This window comes from Pongo pygmaeus, chromosome 17 (genome assembly GCF_028885625.2).
Source record: "Pongo pygmaeus isolate AG05252 chromosome 17, NHGRI_mPonPyg2-v2.0_pri, whole genome shotgun sequence".
Lineage (NCBI taxonomy): Eukaryota > Metazoa > Chordata > Mammalia > Primates > Hominidae > Pongo > Pongo pygmaeus.
Genome location: NC_072390.2, coordinates 92,511,588 through 92,532,185, shown reverse-complemented (window position 1 = coordinate 92,532,185; position 20,598 = coordinate 92,511,588). Strand labels below are relative to the sequence as shown.

Genomic DNA, 20,598 nt, shown 5'->3' with positions numbered 1-20,598 from the left:
TAAAAATAACTTGCTCATGAAGCTTGCTTTTCTGTTAGATGGAAAAGTATTGACAGGATAGCCAGGAAAAAAGTCCTAAGTCCAAACAGAACAACGAGGATATAGAGGTCTGGGGCCAAGCCACTTTGTGAACCCCTCAACATTCACAGAAATTGGAAGATCTCAAGTGTAGAAATATAACCAACTTTAAGAAAAGAGTAGGGAAGAATAAAAACAGACATGTGTATGAGTAATAAAAAGAGTGAATGAAGGCATAATCAGAAAGTCAGCACAAATAAAGGATGATAGATTTTTTGGATTAGTTGTTCTCTAATGATTCTCAACAAATTATTACACAGCCATCCAAAGGCCAATGGAGGTAAGAATCGCCTGGCTCAGTAGAAGAGGAGGAGCTGGGAGCCTGCTTCTGCCATCAGCTTCATTCCTCCACCCTCCTGGCATAGTCAATGGTCCCCAGAGGTCTCCAGAAGTCCCAGTGCTACAAGATGCAGGCTCTAAGAACCAATCAGAAATGATGTTCTGTGATTCTTCAAACAAGGCGATGAACCCTTAGGTACTTGACACAAGTCCATTATATACTGAAGGCCTTACACGTCATCTTTGGTATCCCCATTGCAGAAGTCCTAGGGGAACAACACTTACAAAGTGCAGGCCACACAAACACAAATGGGGCCCTGAGAGCTTTGCCTGCAGGGCCTGGGTGGCGCCTGGGGATCTGCCCTTCACTCAGCTTTTGGATGTCTGCCTACTTTGATGCTCACCATACTGGAAAAGTTCTATGTTGGGCCCAGGTCGTTCTTCATTAGCACCAGCCACAGGACCATCTGCATTTTTCCCCATTATGTGACACGTTGGCTAGATTGCCCAAAAACGAGCTCACTTGTTTTTGGGCAATCTAGCCAGCAAAAAAAGGAGCTTCATAGATCACAATGGTCTTTGGAATTATGACAAATAAACAGTTCCAGTGTTCATAATCAATATCCAATATTTTGAAATACAGTACTGTGGTATATGGCGTCCCATAGAAAACCCACAGCAGGCCCCAAAATTCATCCCAGTTCATGGGTTACCATATTGATCACCACTACCTGAGAGTCAAAAATTTAAACAGTGGAGCTCAGTTCCAGTCCATTCCATCAGCAAGGGATCTTTTCTTTACTGTGCCTTCTCTAATTGCGGAGAATTTGGAGCCACACAACTCGGCCTGAGAAATCTGTTCTCCAGCAGAAAAGGAGAGGCTTTCTATCCAACAGTGCCAACAAAATCTTGAGCTAACAGTTCAGCTCTTCAAGCAATTGTCTGAATATGGCAAATGGAGCCAACATTGAAAAGATGCAGAGAGAAAATTCAGCTGAGGTTATTTCCAATGAATACAAAGATAAAACCCTCACTGGCCACCTTCCCTTCTTTTTTTTTTTTTTAATTATTATTTTTTTGAGACAGAGTTTCACTCTTGTTGCCCAGGCTGGACTGCAATGGCGCAATCTAGACTCATCGCAACCTCCACCTCCCAGGTTCAAGCAATTCTCCTGCCTCAGCCTCCTGAGTAGCTGGGATCACAGGTGTGTGCCACCACACCTGGCTAATTTTGTATTTTTAGTAGAGACGGGGTTTCTCCATGTTGGTCAGGCTGGTCTTGAACTCCCGACCTCAGGTGATCCACCCGCCTTGGCCTCCCAAAGTGCTGGGATTACAGGTGTAAGCCACACTCCCGGCCCCACCTTCCCTTCTTATTCATCATTCATGATTATGGCCTCTTCCACTATTTCTGCACCTAGAACAAAACCCGAGAATCATCAGATGCGGGAACAGGGCCTATGGGGAGAGATGCGGACCATCTGCCCGTGAGTCAGCACTGTGAGTAGCATCAGGCACCACAGAGAACTGAAAGCCAGGGCCTGCCAAGGTATGTGAGGGTCTTGCCCAGTCAAACAGACATGCTACCCTCAGAACCCCAGGATGGCAGCTAAAGTCAAAAACATGAATGTGAGTGAACCTGCCACACTAAGAAAAGAAACCACCATCTATTATCCACAGCACTTTCGCAAGTCAATGAACAAAACATCCTGCTAATGCATCACAATACATGATACACTCTCCTTAGACACCTCTGCCTAATGCAGATACAGCCCCCATCAAAGATGTCTTAAGCATTTTAAATTCTTCCTCAGGCTCAACTTTTACACTTCTAAAAGAGAAAATATTAAAATATGGTTAAATAAAATCAGATATAATTACCATTTCATAATTTTTTTCTTTCCAGGCCAACATCTGGAATTTTAACTATCTGAATTTTAAACCACCTACTTGTTCTTACTACATATAGCTTTTAAAATAAGTAAGTCAATAATTAAACAAGTCATTAACATCTACTTGAGAAATAGCCTTACATGCAACATTTTTAATGGTCAAGAAGAACACAATTACCTTTAATAGAAACCTGCTTACAAATTTAAGACACGGAAAATATGTGCAACAGTAAAGATTAAAATTTACAAATTTTAGACAGTAACTTTCCAGAGGAAGTAGCCACATTGATGTATTTTCGCAGTTAGTGACTATGTAGTTTACATACATGTATTTGATAAATCATTTAAAGCAAGAACGTGATGAAGCTGCACAATAAGTTATTTTCCTCAATGTAATGCTGCTTCAGCATGAGCATTTTGGTGTTTACAGATATCCATGGCCATGACTGAAAAGGAAAGGGATGCTTGGATAAGCTGTCCTCTCCTGCTGAGATCTTGGGTCTCAGTTAACACATTAGAATGATCGCTGCACTGCCTCAAAGCATCTGGGAGAATGCAGGAATGCAATATGATTTCGAGTTGAGCCACAAGAAGTTCTGAGCCTTGCATGACTCATGCAGTTCCTTAAGCATCTCTCCTCCCCACTCTGATTTGTTATATCTGGGCCGAAGGAGGAATTCATCTGTGGTAAATATTATCGAGAGGAAATCTGGATAGAAGTGAGTTAGGATAAAAAAGATAAAAGCACAAGAGATTGGGATGGGGCAGGAAATGGTTTTACTCCCAATGTGTAAAATAAAACAATTTAGTTAAAAGCAAAGTAATTTACCTAAAGTATTCAGAAAATGGCCTCAGTCCCCCATATTGCTGAGCACATACCTGGTCAGAAGAGCACACAGAGAATCTGTTTCCTATCCCCAGGATATAGGACAAGAAAATATTTCCATCCGCATCACTGTATTCATCAGCAGGACACTGAAATTGTTGCTTAGTGTGTGAAACAGCAAGCATTTCAGCCACTAAATATCCCAGAGCCTGTCTCCTTACGTGAAAGCAAAAAGCCTAGGAAAATAACAGCTGCCTTGGGCACTGAGACAGCCAAATCTACGTAGAAAGCATCAGTTTTCTTTGAAGTAAACTGAAAATGTGGGTTTCAAGCAGCCTGACTTCAAAGGTATACACAATATTTCTCCCTCAACCTGATGCTGGGAGAAAAAGTGTGTCCTTGGGAAGCTGTCTTTATTTAGTGATGGAAAAGAAGGTGCTTCAGAATTGGTCATTATATATTAGGGGGAAGTCTAGCTAGGAAGCAGATGCTTGGCAAATGCAACATACTCCTATAGTTTTCTGGTTAATTTCATTCTGTTTACGAGTTCTTCTGGAACTCTTTATTCAGAAAATTTTGTACAGGTTTAGATCTTTGCAGAAGATGTCATTATCCCTATCAAAATTTGTTTTAGAAGTAGACTCAGCCAAAACTCTGAGTAAGAGGAATTGATTTGATTAGAATGACAATATGCAGGAAGTATATCCTATCTAATTGTAAAATGCAACAATTAGCATTTACATTTAGCAAAATGGGGGGGTTTCAAGTGCGAGCTATTACTTTTGTGCCATGTCTCAAGCTTCAGACGCGCCAGTAGCATCTGGGAAGGACAAAAGGCACAGCACATTTTCAGCACACCTCTAGAAAATAGCAACATTAGCTACAGCATTTTTTTAAATACTTCCATTTATATGCTTACAGATCAGAAGGAGAAAACAAAGAAATAGCCATGGTGTGAGAAATCATTTCCGTTCATGCAAACTCAAACACAACCAGAAGGCACTTCTTTACACAGTTTTGTGAATTCACACCCAAAGAAGTTGTGCTGGAGTTTGCAACAGCAACTTCAAGTTCCACAAATCACAGAAAGTATCATCGTCAGGATAAAATTTTTCTGCTCCTATATATTTGAATAAAGTGCAAAAAACATTCGATGCGAAGGACATATTCTTTAAGACCCTCACACATAAACAGAATTTCTTCCTCTAGTCAACAAACATATCACTTCAAAATCTTTCTAACGTTTTTCTTTCCTTTTATCCAGAGAGTTATTAATAACATTACAAATGTAAACACTAGTCACTGAAATATGATTAGTGAAAGTAAGAGAATGAGCTAAAAAAGTTAGCATGCCAAAGGCTTATGTCAAGTTTGTATTTTTATCTAAAATTTGATGTTTCATGTGGAGTGCTGATTTGGCACAGAGGTACATTACACATATATATATATATTTTTTAGACAGAGTCTTACTGTGTCATCCAGGCTGGAGCGCAGTGGTGCAGTCTTGGCTGACTGCATCCTGGACCTCCTGGGCTCAGGTGATCCCCCACATCAGCCTCCAGAGTAGCTGAAACTGCAGGCATGCGCCACCACACCCAGCTAATTTTTGTATTTTTAGTAGAGACTGAGTTTTGCCATGTTGCCCACGCTGGTCTCAAACTCCTGAGCTCAAGCATTCCACCCAGCTGGACCTCCCAAAGTGCTGGAACTACAGGCATGAGCCACTGTGCCTGGCCAAATCCTTTTTAACAAACAAAAAAAACTTCTTGCTTTTGTTGCCTCCTAAAACATATCAAAGTCTTACAGTCTGAAAAGTACTTTTCCAATACAAGATAATTTAATATTTTCATGCCATTTTCTCATTGTAAACACACATCAATATAAAATCGTCATGAAAACTACATTTGAAATTCAAATGGTGATGGTTTTAACCCCAAATTAACATTTTTAGAGGAAATAATGTTTGATGGAAATGTTCATTAAACATCATTACAAATTTAATGAAAAAGCATGCATTTGTACAAGATAGGATACCCTTAGGTATATTCAGTCCTATGATTTTTTTTGAATGTCATCTAAATCAAACATAAAATATGCTTTATCTACAGGCATGACCATTACTTCATGTGACTTACTGAATTCTGTCTAGTCTTTGGTCCCATAGAAATTATTGTCTACATCACCCTCGCTGATTTTTTTTTCATCTCTCTTTTTAGTAGGTTCCATTCAAAGCAAAATGAAAACTTTTGTCAAGTACTTATATAAAATTTCAAAATCCAGTTTTATTCTCAAAAACTTATTTGCATCTTCCACTGTTAAGACAGTGGCCTCTGACTCCGTTTTGTGAACTCTATAAAGCCTAATTTCACAGGATAAATTTGAATCAACAGTGCCTACTACTGCATCCCAGGTCACCACTACAACACTGAATTGACTCCTGAGGTAAACCGACTGTATCTCATAACGACAGGCTTCCAAAGCTCTGTACACTAGCTACAATTGGAAGCAAATGCCACCTGTGCAAACAGACTTCAGAAAGCCTTCTTTCCACTTAATAGATGTGTCTATGTAAATGGCCAAAAAATTCATCACTGTGTGTCCATGATCATATTTTAAAATACATAGTTCACAATATTACTTCTCTTAAAATTAAAGAATTAAAGCTCAAATTTTTTTTCTAAACAAATTTGCTTTAAAATGTAGACTGCAAATATTCCTGACCATATTGATGGGCCAGTTCACAATCTATGAAGAGTTGAACATATATATGGAATATATATGTTCCCTTTCATTTCTGAAGAGGAATAAAACTGTACAGCATTGTCTTTTGTTTCTGAAACATAATTTAGAATTAAAATAAAATTGAAAAATAATTCTCACTAGACCTAGGAATTTCCTAAATGGATCAAAGTACTTTTTTAACACAGGTGGAATTTAATTAAAATCACTTGAATTCTTGTTAAGATAACAAGTTGCAGCATTGCTTACTAGCTCATTCTGTTTGTTTCTGTGTCTGGTCCACTTATATGGAAACTCAACCACAAGGATGCTCTAATATATCTTTTATCACACATGAGTACAATTGGTTGACGGTGGGGTGTCTATTCGACTTTTATTTTCTTTAGTATCACTCAGCTGTGAATCTTTGCGAATGTGACACTTGAACACTTGTTTATAGGCCTTCCTGAAATTTTCAGAGAGAAATGCATAAATGATAGGATTCACGGAGGAATTGCTGTACGCCAGGCAGTGGGCGGTGATTCTGAAGAGGAAGGAAGCCGGCGTCAGCGGGAAAACTCCAAACTCAACCCAGAGATGGATGATGTGGTGCGGCAGCCAGGAGATTCCAAACACCACGACCACCACCAGAACTGTCTGTGCAGTCTAGAAAAGAAGAGGAGGAGGAGGAGGAGGAGGTGGCGGTAAGGGAGAAGAAGAAGGAGGGAAATTCATTGATTACAACAGAAAAAGAATCCAGCATTTTAAAATACATCCTAAGCTAATTTTATGTATACTTTCATGAGATCAAAAATGGATACTACGTCTGCTTTAAGTGTTAACCTTCACTCCCCATAATAATTTTGTTCATAACTTCTCCAAGACCTGTCTTTACCTTCCACAGTAATAATTTTGTGATATATGTGAAATGCATTATAGGAAGTATGCTTCAAGTCATGGAACTAGAAAAGTACAAAGTTAGAGACTGTAACTTTTAAACCAGCAAAACTGTTCGAGCATCTCACCCACCGCAGCTGTATCACCAGCAATGCATCTCGGAGGAGCGCTGGACTTTGCTCCAAATAGTCACCTCTATGAGCAGGTGTGTAAGTGTTTATCTCTCCTCGTTAAACTTTGGCAAATTCAAGGCCAAATTAATTGATGCAGTGATGTGTTTCCTTTCAGTTTCAGTCTACGGACCGAATTAGTCCCTTTTGCTTTCTTTCATTTTAACTCTTTCTTTGCTGCTCCTAAATCAGAAATACTTAGAAATCAGAGGCAGGGTCTTCGTGTTTCTTTTGTGATTTCTACTGAGCAAATGGTATGAGGAAGTCATCGCTGGTTAGGGACCTCAACAGGAGAGGACATCAACCTCCTATGCTCAACAAGCATGTGCCTATATACATGGCCATGGCCTCCTCCACTGGCCACAAACCTATGGGACTGGAATTAAGCCTTAGGGCAACCCCGCCTGTTCCACACATGTTGAAAGACAAAAGCTAGATAGCTTAGTTTGTGATTAATTGAAAACTCTGTCTTTGGATTCAAAGAAATGACAATGATCTAATTTATTAAAATACTTTAATTACAGGAATCTAGTATTTTTTGAAGTATAAAATACAAACCAATCAGTTGGTTCCCTCCTCAAACGGATTGTTCTCTAACAAGTGCAGCTCAAAACCCACACACAACCTCTAGTGCCTTGATGGTCACAACAGAGCCATCGAAACTAGTGGACCGATGATAGGACCACATGCATTATTTCACCGAATGCCCTTTACGACTCTATGAAGCAGATGCTATCATGACCCACAGGTTGTAGATGAGGAAACTGAGACTCAGGAGGGGAAAAGCAAATGCCCATTGTCCCACAGCTGAATGCAAAGTTGGGGCTGGCAGCCAGGTCAACATGCTCTCCAGCCCATGTGCTGTGCAGCTGGGGTGCAGGGAAAATTCTGGTCATCACAAGCCACACTTTCCTCTCTGCACACAATAGGGCTGCTTCTCAAGAAGCATTATGCTAGCTGTGTGGGCAATAAAGGCCCCCATGAGAAAACCTCCATCTCAGTTCCCTCGCGTGAAGAGACAGAGCACTTCCCCAGCCTCCTCTGTTCGACGGCTTCAGCTTTCTGTTCACTTCACCAGCGAGTTTACTTCTCATAGGAAAAAAGGAACATTAAGCGCAAAAAAGGTGCACCTTTCAGCCTCTTGGCCAAAGGCTAGGACTCAAGTAACTTCTTTCTCTCAGACATAGTCCAGGCTGTAATATTTTAGAGCATGCTTGGACACTGGGAGGGGAAGCATCAGAGCGTGAGCTGGCAGCAATCTCACTGATATGGTTTGGCTGTGACCCCACCCAGATCTCATCTTGAATTGTCATTCCCATAATCTCCACACATAATGGGAGGGACCCAGTGAGAGGTAATTGAATCATGGGGGCAGTTACTTTCATGCTGTTCTCATGATAGTGAGTGAGTTCTCACGAGATCTGATGGTTTTATAAGGGGTTTCCCCTGACCCTTCACTCTCATTCTTCTCCTTCCTGCTGCCATGTGAAGAAGGACGTGTTTGCTTCCCTTTCTGCTATGATTGTGAGTGTCCTGAGGCCTCCCCATCCCTGTGTAACTGTGAATCACTTAAACTTCTTTCCTTTATAAATTACCCAGTCTTGAGTATGTCTCTATTAGCAGTGTGAGAATGGACTAATACAGTACATTTTTGTACTGCAGAGAGTGGGGCACTGCTGTAAAGATACTCAAAAATGTCAAAGCGACTTTGGAACTGGGTAATAGGCAGAGGCTGGAACAGTTTGGATGGCTCAGAAGAAGACAGGAAAATGTTGGAAAGTTTGAAACTTCCTAGAGCCTTGGGGGTGCTGAGAAGACAGGAAGATGTGGGAAAGTTTGGAACGTCCTAGAAACTGTTGAATGTCTTTGACCAAAATGGTGATAGTGATATGGACAATGAAGTCCAGGCTAAGGTAGTCTCAGATGGAGATCAGAAATTTCTTGGGAACTGGAGTAAAGGCCACTCTTGCTATGCTTTAGCAAAGAGACTGGTGGCATTTTGCCCTTGCCCTAGAGATCTGTGGAACTTTGAACTTGAGAGAGATGGTTTGGAATTGGAACTTATGTTTATAAGGGAAGCAAAGCATATAAAAGTTTGGAAAATTTGCAACCTGATCATGCAATAGAAAAGAAAAAACCCATTTTTGGAGGAGAAATTCAAGCAGGCTGCAGAAATTTGCATAAGTAATGAGAAGCCAAATGTTAATCACCAAGACAATGGGGAAAATGTTTCCAGGGCACCTCAGAGGGCTTCATGGCAGCCTTTCCCATCACACACCCAGAGGCCTAGGAGGAAAAGTGGTTTTATGTCCAAGCCCAGGGCCTTGCTTCTTTGTGTAGTCTTGGGGTTTGGTGTCCTGTGTCCCAGCTGTGGCTAATAGGGGACAACATATAGCTCAGGCCATTGCTTCAGCAGGTGTAAGCCCCAAGCCTTGGCAGCTTACCCATAAGGTTGGGCCTGCGGGTGCATGGAAGTCAAGAATTGAGGTTGGGGAACCTTCGTCTAGATTTCAGAGGATGTATGGAAATGCTTGGATGCCCAGGCAGAAGTCTACTGCAGGGGCAGAGTCGTTATGGAGAACCTCTGCTGGGGCAGTACAGAATGGAAATGTGGGGTCAGAGCCCCCACACAGACTCCCCACTGGGGCTTTACCTAGTGGATCTGTGAGAAGACGGCCACCATCCTCCAGACCCCAGAATGGTAGATCCATCAAAAGCTTGCACCCTGCACCTGGAAAAGCCATAGACACTCAACATCAGCCATGAAGGCAGCCTGGAAGGGGGCTATACCCTGCAAAGCCACAGGGGAGGAGCTGCCCAAGGCCATGGGAGCCCACCTCTTGCATCAGTGTGACCTGGATGTGAAACATGGAGTCCGAGGAGATCATTTTGGAGTTTTAAGATTTGGCTGCTCCACTGGATTTCAGATTTGCATGGGGCCTGTAGCCCCTTTGTTTTGGCTAATTTCTCCTATTTGGAATGGTTGTATTTCCCCAATGCCTGTACCCCCATTGTAACTAGGAAGCACAATAGGTACGTGCCTTTGATTGTAAAGGCTTATAAGCAAAAGGGACTTGCCTTGTCTCAGATGAGACTTTGAACTCAGACTGTTGAGTTAATGCTGGAATGAGTTAAGATTTTGGGGGAATGCTGGAAGGGCATGATTGTGTTTTGAAATGTGAGGACATGAGATTTGAGAGGGGCCAGGAGCACTAAGACATGGTTTGGCTGTGTGTTCCCACCCAAATCTTATCTTGAATTGTAGTTCCTATAATCCCCATGTGTGGTGGCAGGAACCCAAAAGGAGGTAACTGAATCATGAGGGCAGTTACCTTCATGCTATTCTCATGATAGCGAATGAGTTCTCATGAGATCTGATGGTTTTATAGGGGCTTTTCCCAGCCTTTACTCTCATTCTTCTCCTTCCTGCCGCCATATGAAGAAGGACGTGTTTGCTTTCCCTTCCACCATAATTGTAAGTTTCCTGAGGCCTCCCCAGCCCTGTGGAACTGTGAGTCAATTAAACATCTTTTCTTTATAAATTACCCAGTCTTGGGTATGTCTTTATTAGCAGTGAGAGAACAGACTAATATACCCACTCTCCTCCCAGGCCTCACTGGGTTTCATGGAGCAGGAAAGCAGACCCCCTCCCCTGGCCTTCCCATCACAGCATACAGATGTGGTGAAGGGTTTACCTGTGGCTACCAGTCTGTTTTCTAAACAGAAATACTCTGAAATGGATAAGTGGGAGAAGAAAAGTTGGGGGGAAAGAAGAGAAAGAGAGAGAAAAAGAATGAAAATAAACAGAGCCTTATTTTTCTTATAACTTCACGTGGAGGGAAGACTAAGACATGGGAAAGTGACTCCATGACTGAGACAGCACTGTCCCACCACAGATTTTCCCTTGGGACACAGGACTTCCTACAGTGATCCCGCATGGACCTCACACCCTGCAGGACTATCACAGGGCAGTGGGAACCACAGCTCCACACTGTTAGGAGGTGAAATCCTACATGGCAAAAGATTCTTTTTTTTTTTTTTTGAGATGGACTCTTGCTCTGTCACCCAGGCTGGAGTGCAGTGGCACGATCTCGGCTCACTGCAACCTCCACCTCCCATGTTCAAGTGATTCTTCTGCCTCACCTACCTGAGTAGCTGGGATTACAGGTGTGCGCCACCACGCTGGCTAATTTTTGTATTTTTAGTAGAGATGGGTTTTCACCATATTGGTCAGGCTAGTCTCAAACTCCTGACCTCATGATCTGCCTGCCTCGGCCTCCCAAAGTGCTGGGATTACAGGCATGAGCCACTGCCCCTGGCCAAAAGGACTCTTCTTATCACTCCCCATGAACTGGAGTTCCACTGGAATAGAAATGAAAACCAGACTATAACGCATGAGATGCCAGCTCTTCAAGGATTGACACAAGGTAGCAAAGTAAGACATGAGATGAAGTTTATCAAAGAGGGGGACTGGCAGCCAGGAAGCTGTGCCCAGGATCCAGGCAGAGACAGCAGAGGGAGGGCTAGATCTCAGATCAAGACCAGGACAAATCCTACTAGCAAGGTGGACAGGAGATGAGAGTTAAGCTCCCTATCGAGAGGGACTAGGGATTGCACAAGACCCCAGGACTGACAGCAGGTCTGTGTTCCCACCTGGCCATGCCATAAGCTGGTTGTACGACCTTTGCAAAATGTCATAAACTCCCTGAGCCTCAACTTCCTCAGCTAAGAATAGGATGAACCAATGAAATGATGCCTACACTATGCCTCATCTATTTAAACATGACAAACAACTCAGGTATAAAAATCTGAGTACGGGTTTTACAGGGTACAAACTTACATATTAAAGCCACTTATTGCATGACACACAAAGCAAGCAGATAATGTGCTCACATATATTAAGGGAGTGCCTGCTATCAATCCATTTATCCATTAGTGGATGAGAAATGCCATTCTCAGATGATTTAATCAAAACAATCTAGATATAATTATACCTACAAATAGAATATAAAACATCATCATTTCTTTCTAAGACAATCAGACCACCTCTCTACGTCACAAAATGGTTACCCTCTGGGTATTGCATTTCATTGTTTCTTTTAGACAATTTTACTAAGTACAAAGCAGAAATCTATCCCAGCAGCTTACTGATAAGATCCATGCCTTATCAACATCCACAAGGCAGATGGTAGTGTGCCCTGAGGCCGGAGTGTTTTCTCTGGCAGTGTTTGTTAACTTTGTGTGTCTGTGACTCATTCCAAGTTTACCTTTTAATTTTTACTAGTCCTATTGCTCTTAGAGCCATGGATAAGAATCAGGTTCTTTTTCTTCGTTTACCAGCAGCTTTGAAATGAGATGGAATTACAGTTTGCAACATAAATATCAGGAAAGAAAGCTTAATGGATTTGCATAAACTATATCATCTGTCTCAGATTGTTCGCAAAAGAGTTTAATAGAAGGCCTGTCAACACTGACTATCCTCCCAGCTAAGTATCTCCAGGGGATTACTATTTTCTTCATGTTTATCAAGCATCTCAGGCCATTGAAGTTGAAGGCCTCCTGGTTGGTAAAAGCCAACTCCCTGCAAACAGGCCCTGGGCACCTGGTCCTGCTATCTTTGAGGTGAGTCCAATTCAGTCATAGCAACGACAATGTGGCAAATACACCCATGTGCATGGCTGAAAACAGTAGATGATTTTCGTGTTCATTCTTCCCTTGCAACGGATGCTGGCAGAAGATGGGACACGGGGCAAGAAGTTCCATGCCAGTGGAAAACCATCTTCTTGATTTACTACTGCTCCACACTGTCAAACTCGGGAAACAATATATGCCTGGCATAGACACGCTCAAAGTTAAAGATCTGGCAAAATAATGCATGCATACTAATTTTAACCCTGGGATTTAAGTAAGTTAGTATGCCCATCCTTAACCAGTGCAAAGCTTTTTATTTTTTTTTTTATTCAGATAGCTATACCTCATCTCTTATGGCTTTAAAGCAATTGGTAGAGTTTACTAGTTACCCAGGAATCTGCCTTTTTAAAAAGCTCACCCAGATACAGTGGCTCATGCCTGTAACCCCACCACTTTCGGAGGCTGAGGCAGCAGGATCGCTTGAGGACAGGCATTCTAGGCCAGCTTGGGCAACATCCTGAGTCCTCGCCTTTAAAAAATGTTTTCAAATAACTTAGCTGGGTGCAGCAGTGTGCACCTGTAGTCCCAGCTATGCAGGAGGCTGAGGTGGGAGGATCTCCTGAGCCCACGAGGTTGAGGCTGCAGTGAGCTATGATCACACCACTGCACCCCAGCGTGGGCAACAAAGCAAGACCCCATCTCTAAAAATAAATTTAAAAAGAGCTCAAGAAGGTGTTTGGAGAACCACTGATGAATTACATAAAAGTCACAACAAAAGGAAAGTTGTCTTACCCACCTCAATTTAAAGGCAATAAAAAACGCTTAGTATCAACCCTTAAGGCTGAAGCATCTCCTTTCCTCAGAAAGGGCTGGAAAAGCCGCTTCCTGTCTTTCCCATGGAAACATCAGAAAGCAACCACTGAATCTGCAGGAGCTTGATTTTAGACTTCCAAACTCCAGGACTGCAAGAAATACATTTCTACTGTTTATGGGCCACCCAGGCTGTTGTATTTTCTTACGGCAGCCTGAACAGACTAAGACCAGTGGATACAGCGCAGAGAAAGCAACAAAGAGAACTCCCCTCTGTGGAGGACAAGGCTAATATTTCAAATTTATTTATGACGTGATTCTTTCTACTCTCTTACAGGGTCCTCCGTCTCCATCAGACAGACATGTCCCCTGTGTGTGCACTGCTTCTCTCCTTTGTCTATTTAGCATATAGAATCTCAACATTATCTTTTGATGGAGAAAAAATCATCGTTTAAAATTATGTGCTAAATCTGCACACAAATTCTTCTTACACTTGAGTTTAGGTCTTTTAATAGCACGGTTTCTTTGTGCTCCTTCTGCTGAAAGTATCTGAAAAAATATTAGTGTCTCTTCTTATTGTGAGATGCTCTTTTTCAAATCATCTGAGATGTCTGTTCTTTCTTCAAAGAATTTTACTCACAATATGTCTAATGGAATTTGGCTGGGGAGAAAAGAACTGACTAAAAGGTGAGAATGATAAAAAAAAAAAAAAACCCTCACAAATTGTATAAATGACATCCAAAAAGCTTACTGAATTACTTTAAGCCAAAGAAACAACAAAAAAAGCAAACATTAAAAGAACCCAGTGGCTTGATAGGACATCAAGAGGTCCTTTAATCCAATTTTCTCCAAGAAGCAACCAACCAGTATGGGTGTCTATCCCATTTTGAGGTCTTCCAAGATTTTAACAATCAGCTTTGAGCCAGAAACATTTCTTTATGTCTAGCAGAGTTTAAGCAAAGCATGTGATCAATCCCAGCACTTTATTCCTGCAGTAGAAATCCTATTCTTTTGCACTTTTTCCAAACATGGAGAATAACTGTTAGCATGTTTATCATGAAAGACCAATCTCCCCACCCCATAGTAATTATAACTCTCAACAGGAAAGCCCTGTATGGACGGCGGCACCACCTCAAAGTTTATGTCCCCACCCCATCCAAAAAATTCATCTATTGGAACCTCATCACCAAGGTGATGGTATCAAGAGGTGGGGCTTTTGGGCGGTAATTAAGTCATGAGGTGGGGGGAGCCCTCATAATGGGATCAGTGCCCTTATGAATGGGGGCCCAGAGAGCTGTCTCACGCCTCCCACCCTATAAGGACACAGAGACTAGTGCCCTTTTGAAAGAGGCCCAGAGAGCTGCCTTACACCTCCCACCCTATGAATAATGGGACCAGTCCCCTTATGAAAGAGGGCACAGAGATCTGCCTTTTGCCTTCCACTCTGTGAAGATACAGAGAGAAGGGGCCATCTATGAACCAGAAAACAGCCCTCACCAAACACTGAATCTGCAGGAGCTTGATTTCAGACTTCCAAACTCCAGGACTGCAAGAAATAAACTTCCATTTTTTATGAGCCACCCAGACTACGGTATTTTCTTAAAGCAGCCTGAACGTACTAAGACCAGTGGATACAGAGCAGAGAAAGGGAACTTTACTTAGCCGTTGAGAGAAAGGGCTGGAAACAAGTAGAGCTGAAATGAGCAAACTATCCAAATCCCCGTCATATCTTCCATTACCAATCAAATGATGAACGTGTGCACCAGTAGCAATTTTCTGTGCTGAGACCTGGGGAAATACCCACAACGGACCAATTCAGTTCCTGTCTTCAGGGAAGTTGCCATGTATTCTTGCTTTCCTTCCCGAGTTTCCCGTCTCACCTCTCCTGCCTCTGTCCCCCTCTCTCCGCCATCTCCCTTTTCGTCACGCCTCCGCTTCCACACCCTCTTCTTACCCTTTCTCTGCTCCTCTCTCCCATCTCTTTCTTAGATATACACACACCACCACCACCATTACCATCACCACCATCACCACCACAATTGCCACCATCATTATCACTATTGCCACCACCACCACTGGCACCATTGCCACCACCACCATCACCATCACAATCGCCACCATCACCATCACCGCCGTGACCACCATCATCACCATCACCACTATTACCCCCACCAACACCCCTATGACCACCACCACCGTCAATACCCACCACCATCACCACCCACCACAATCACCACCACCACCATCACCATCACCACCACCACCATCACCACCACCACCACCACCCACCACCATCACCACCATCACCATCACCACCACCACCATCACCACCATCACCACCACAATTGCCACCATCATTATCACTATTGCCACCACCACCACTGGCACCATCACCACCACCACCATCACCATCACAATCGCCACCATCACCATCACCGCCATGACCACCATCATCACCATCACCACTATTACCCCCACCAACACCCCTATGACCACCACCACCGTCACTACCCACCACCATCACCACCCACCACCATCACCACGACCACCATCACCATCACCATCACCACCATCACCATCATAACCACCACCATCACCACCACCAACACCACCACCACCACCGACCACCATCACCACCACCAGCATCACCACCACCACCATCACCACCACCAACACCACCGACCACCATCACCACCACCAGCATCACCACCACCATCACCATCACCACCACCACCATCACCACCACCACCATCACCATCACCACCATCACCATCACAACCACCACCATCACCACCACCAACACCACCCACCACCATCACCACCACCACCATCACCATCACCACCATCACCATCACCACCATCACCATCACTACCACCACCATCACCACCCACCACCATCACCACCATCACCACCACCACCATCACCACCATCACCACCACAATTGCCACCATCATTATCACTATTGCCACCACCACCACTGGCACCATCGCCACCACCACCATCACCATCACAATCGCCACCATCACCATCACCGCCATGACCACCATCATCACCATCACCACTATTACCCCCACCAACACCCCTATGACCACCACCACCGTCACTACCCACCACCATCACCACCCACCACCATCACCACCACCACCATCACCATCACCACCACCACCATCACCACCACCACCATCACCATCACAACCACCACCATCACCACCACCAACACCACCGACCACCATCACCACCACCAGCATCACCACCACCACCATCACCATCACCACCATCACCATCAACACCATCACCATCACCATCACCACCACCACCATCACCACCCACCACCATCACCACCACCACCACCACCATCACCACCACCACCATCACCATCACCACCATCACCATCACAACCACCACCATCACCACCACCAACACCACCCACCACCATCACCACCACCACCATCACCAACACCACCATCACCATCACCACCACCACCATCACCACCATCACCACCACCACCATCACCACCATCACCACCACCATCACCACCACCAACACCATCCACCACCATCACCACCACCACCATCACCACCACCACCATCACCGTCACCACCACCACCACCATCACCACGACCACCATCACCACCACCATCACCACCACCAACACCACCCACCACCATCACCACCACCACCATCACCACCACCACCATCACCATCACCACCACCACCATCACCACCATCACCATCACCACCACCACCACCACCATCACCACCACCACCATCACCACCACCAACACCAACACCACTATGACCATCACCACCATCACCACCCACCACCATCACCACCATCACCACCACCACCATCACCACCACCACCATCACCATCACAACCACCACCACCATCACCATCACAACCACCGCCACCAGCACCACCACCACCACCACCATCACCACCACCACCACCACCATCACAACCACCATCACCACCACCAACACCACCCACCACCATCACCACCACCATCACCATCACCACCATCACCATCACCACCATCACCATCACTACCACCACCATCACCACCCACCACCATCACCACCATCACCACCACCACCATCACCACCATCACCACCACAATTGCCACCATCATTATCACTATTGCCACCACCACCACTGGCACCATCGCCACCACCACCATCACCATCACAATCGCCACCATCACCATCACCGCCATGACCACCATCATCACCATCACCACTATTACCCCCACCAACACCCCTATGACCACCACCACCGTCACTACCCACCACCATCACCACCCACCACCATCACCACCACCACCATCACCATCACCACCACCACCATCACCACCACCACCATCACCATCACAACCACCACCATCACCACCACCAACACCACCGACCACCATCACCACCACCAGCATCACCACCACCACCATCACCATCACCACCATCACCATCAACACCATCACCATCACCATCACCACCACCACCATCACCACCCACCACCATCACCACCACCACCACCACCATCACCACCACCACCATCACCATCACCACCATCACCATCACAACCACCACCATCACCACCACCAACACCACCCACCACCATCACCACCACCACCATCACCAACACCACCATCACCATCACCACCACCACCATCACCACCATCACCACCACCACCATCACCACCATCACCACCACCATCACCACCACCAACACCATCCACCACCATCACCACCACCACCATCACCACCACCACCATCACCGTCACCACCACCACCACCATCACCACGACCACCATCACCACCACCATCACCACCACCAACACCACCCACCACCATCACCACCACCACCATCACCATCACCACCACCACCATCACCACCATCACCATCACCACCACCACCACCACCATCACCACCACCATCACCACCACCACCATCACCACCACCAACACCAACACCACTATGACCATCACCACCATCACCACCCACCACCATCACCACCATCACCACCACCACCATCACCACCACCACCATCACCATCACAACCACCACCACCATCACCATCACAACCACCGCCACCAGCACCACCACCACCACCACCATCACCACCACCACCACCACCATCACAACCACCACCACCATCACCACCACCACCATCACCATCACCATCACAACCACCACCATCACCACCACCAACACCAACACCACCACCACTATGACCATCACCACCATCACCACCCACCACCATCACCATCACAAGCACCACCATCACCACCACCACCATCACCACCACCACCATCACCATCACAACCACCACCATCACCACCAACACCACCACCACTATGACCATCACCACCATCACCACCCACCACCATCACCACCACCACCATCACCACCACCATCACCATCACAACCACCATCATCATCACCACCATCACCACCATCACCACCACCATCACCACCATCACCACCACCACCACTATGACCATCACCACCATCACCACCACCACCATCACCATCACCACCATCACCACCATCACCATCACAACCACCACCACCATCACCACCATCACCACCGTCACCACCATCACCACCATCATCACCATCACAACCACCACCACCACCACCATCACCACCATGACCACCAGCACCCCCACTATGACCATCACCACCACCACCACAATTGCCACCATCACCACCATCACCACAATGATCACCATCATCACCACCACTACCACCCACCACCATTATCACCACCATCACTACCACCACCATCATCACCACCACCACCACGACATTTATTTATTCTATGCAAACAAGGAGGCAATTAAATACATCAACAAAGATCTGACATCTGTTCAGTGGCTGTTAAGGGTCAGAGGCTATGAAAATGAAAAAGAAAATCATCCCTTCTTCAAATGCTAGAACCTCCTCATGGTAAGAATAAGCAAAAGATAATTTTATATAGATATATTTAGTATATGTATATATGTAATCACATATGTATTATACATACATATACTCACATAAATCTAAATATTTGTGTATATATGTGTGTGTATGTGTATATAACTAATTACTGAACTAATCACTCATCTTTAGGTTTTTTATTGTAAAATAAAATAGAAGCTTTTCTAATCATTTTTATAAGACCTATTTTTTAAATATTTTGTTCTTCTCTGAGACCTTCACAATTTCTCTCCAATACTTCTTCAAATATACAGACTAAAACTACCATCAACACAAGTAAGATTCAGCAAATGTTAAATAAATGTCTTGTTTTATTTCTTTTAGTAAGCATAAAATCTTTTGAATCATTAACAAACATTTATCACAGATCAATGGTGTCTTCTCAGTTAAAGTTTGACAAGCCCAATCCCTCCCAAGGGAAATTAATCTCTCCCTTCTCTGATGCTCCAAACACTGCTCCCTTGAACAGGCCTTTGGGACTTACACATTTATCTCTTCCATTACAATGTTGGCTTCCATGCGGAGCCAGTTCCTCTTAGAATCCCCTGGGTCAGCTTGGTCCTACACAGAGCAGGTGCTCTAAAAATAACTGTCCAAGGAAAAGTCAGAAACAATCCTTAATTGTCTTTAAAGAACCATTTTCTTAGAAATAAGAAGTGTGACTCAGAGGAAAAATAAATAGATATACCAGAAAAATGGAAAATCTCTACCATAACAGCACATCACTAAAAACAGAGGAGGAAAGCACCAACTTTTAGCGTTTATTCCATTCATATAACTTAGCACTTGGTCAGCTGCTCTAATGAGGGGCCTAGATGCCTAAAATGAAATATTCATAATAATTGTTCAGATGTAAGAAAGAATCAAAGGAATAAAGCCATAACGTGGTCTTGTTATTTATATTGCACCTTGTATTCTTAGGTGGTTAGCCTAAAAACTGTATGACTGCATTTCTAACATAAGCTAATTTTTTGCTGCTAGGAAAAAAAAAAGTCTTAATGTTTGTGCCCTATAACCAATTCTCTACCACTGGTTTTGACTCTGGACTATCAGATGGCCTTTTAGCCACCTTACTGTTCATAAAGAAGGAAAGTCAGGAAAAGCTGTCCTTTATTCAAGTAGAATTTTTAAGTAAACGTGATTAAATATAAACATGATCTAAACTACAATTTCTATAAATTATGTATGTCATTGATCATAATAAACATAAGGAAAAAACAAGGTATTTTAAGATGTTATTACTACACTTTTGGGTTAAAATGTCTGGTTATAACCTCCTACTTCTTAATCATATTGCCTAATAATCTCATTCTAT

General features: G+C 44.2%; 1 protein-coding gene across 2 annotated transcripts in view; it reads right to left on the bottom strand.

Moving 5' to 3' along the window:
- The window catches only part of GALR1 (galanin receptor 1), a 123,556-nt gene that overhangs the window by 7,432 nt on the left and 95,526 nt on the right, over positions 1 to 20,598 (bottom strand). The window contains exon 3 of one of the 2 annotated variants that reach the window (XM_054461304.2): positions 6,131 to 6,459. The exons of the other annotated variant lie outside the window; for it this stretch is intronic. Coding sequence (XP_054317279.1) covers positions 6,142 to 6,459 — 318 coding nt within the window. The 3' untranslated portion in view covers positions 6,131 to 6,141. Of the gene's footprint in view, positions 1 to 6,130; positions 6,460 to 20,598 lie in introns of those variants that run through there. 2 annotated transcript variants of the gene reach the window in all.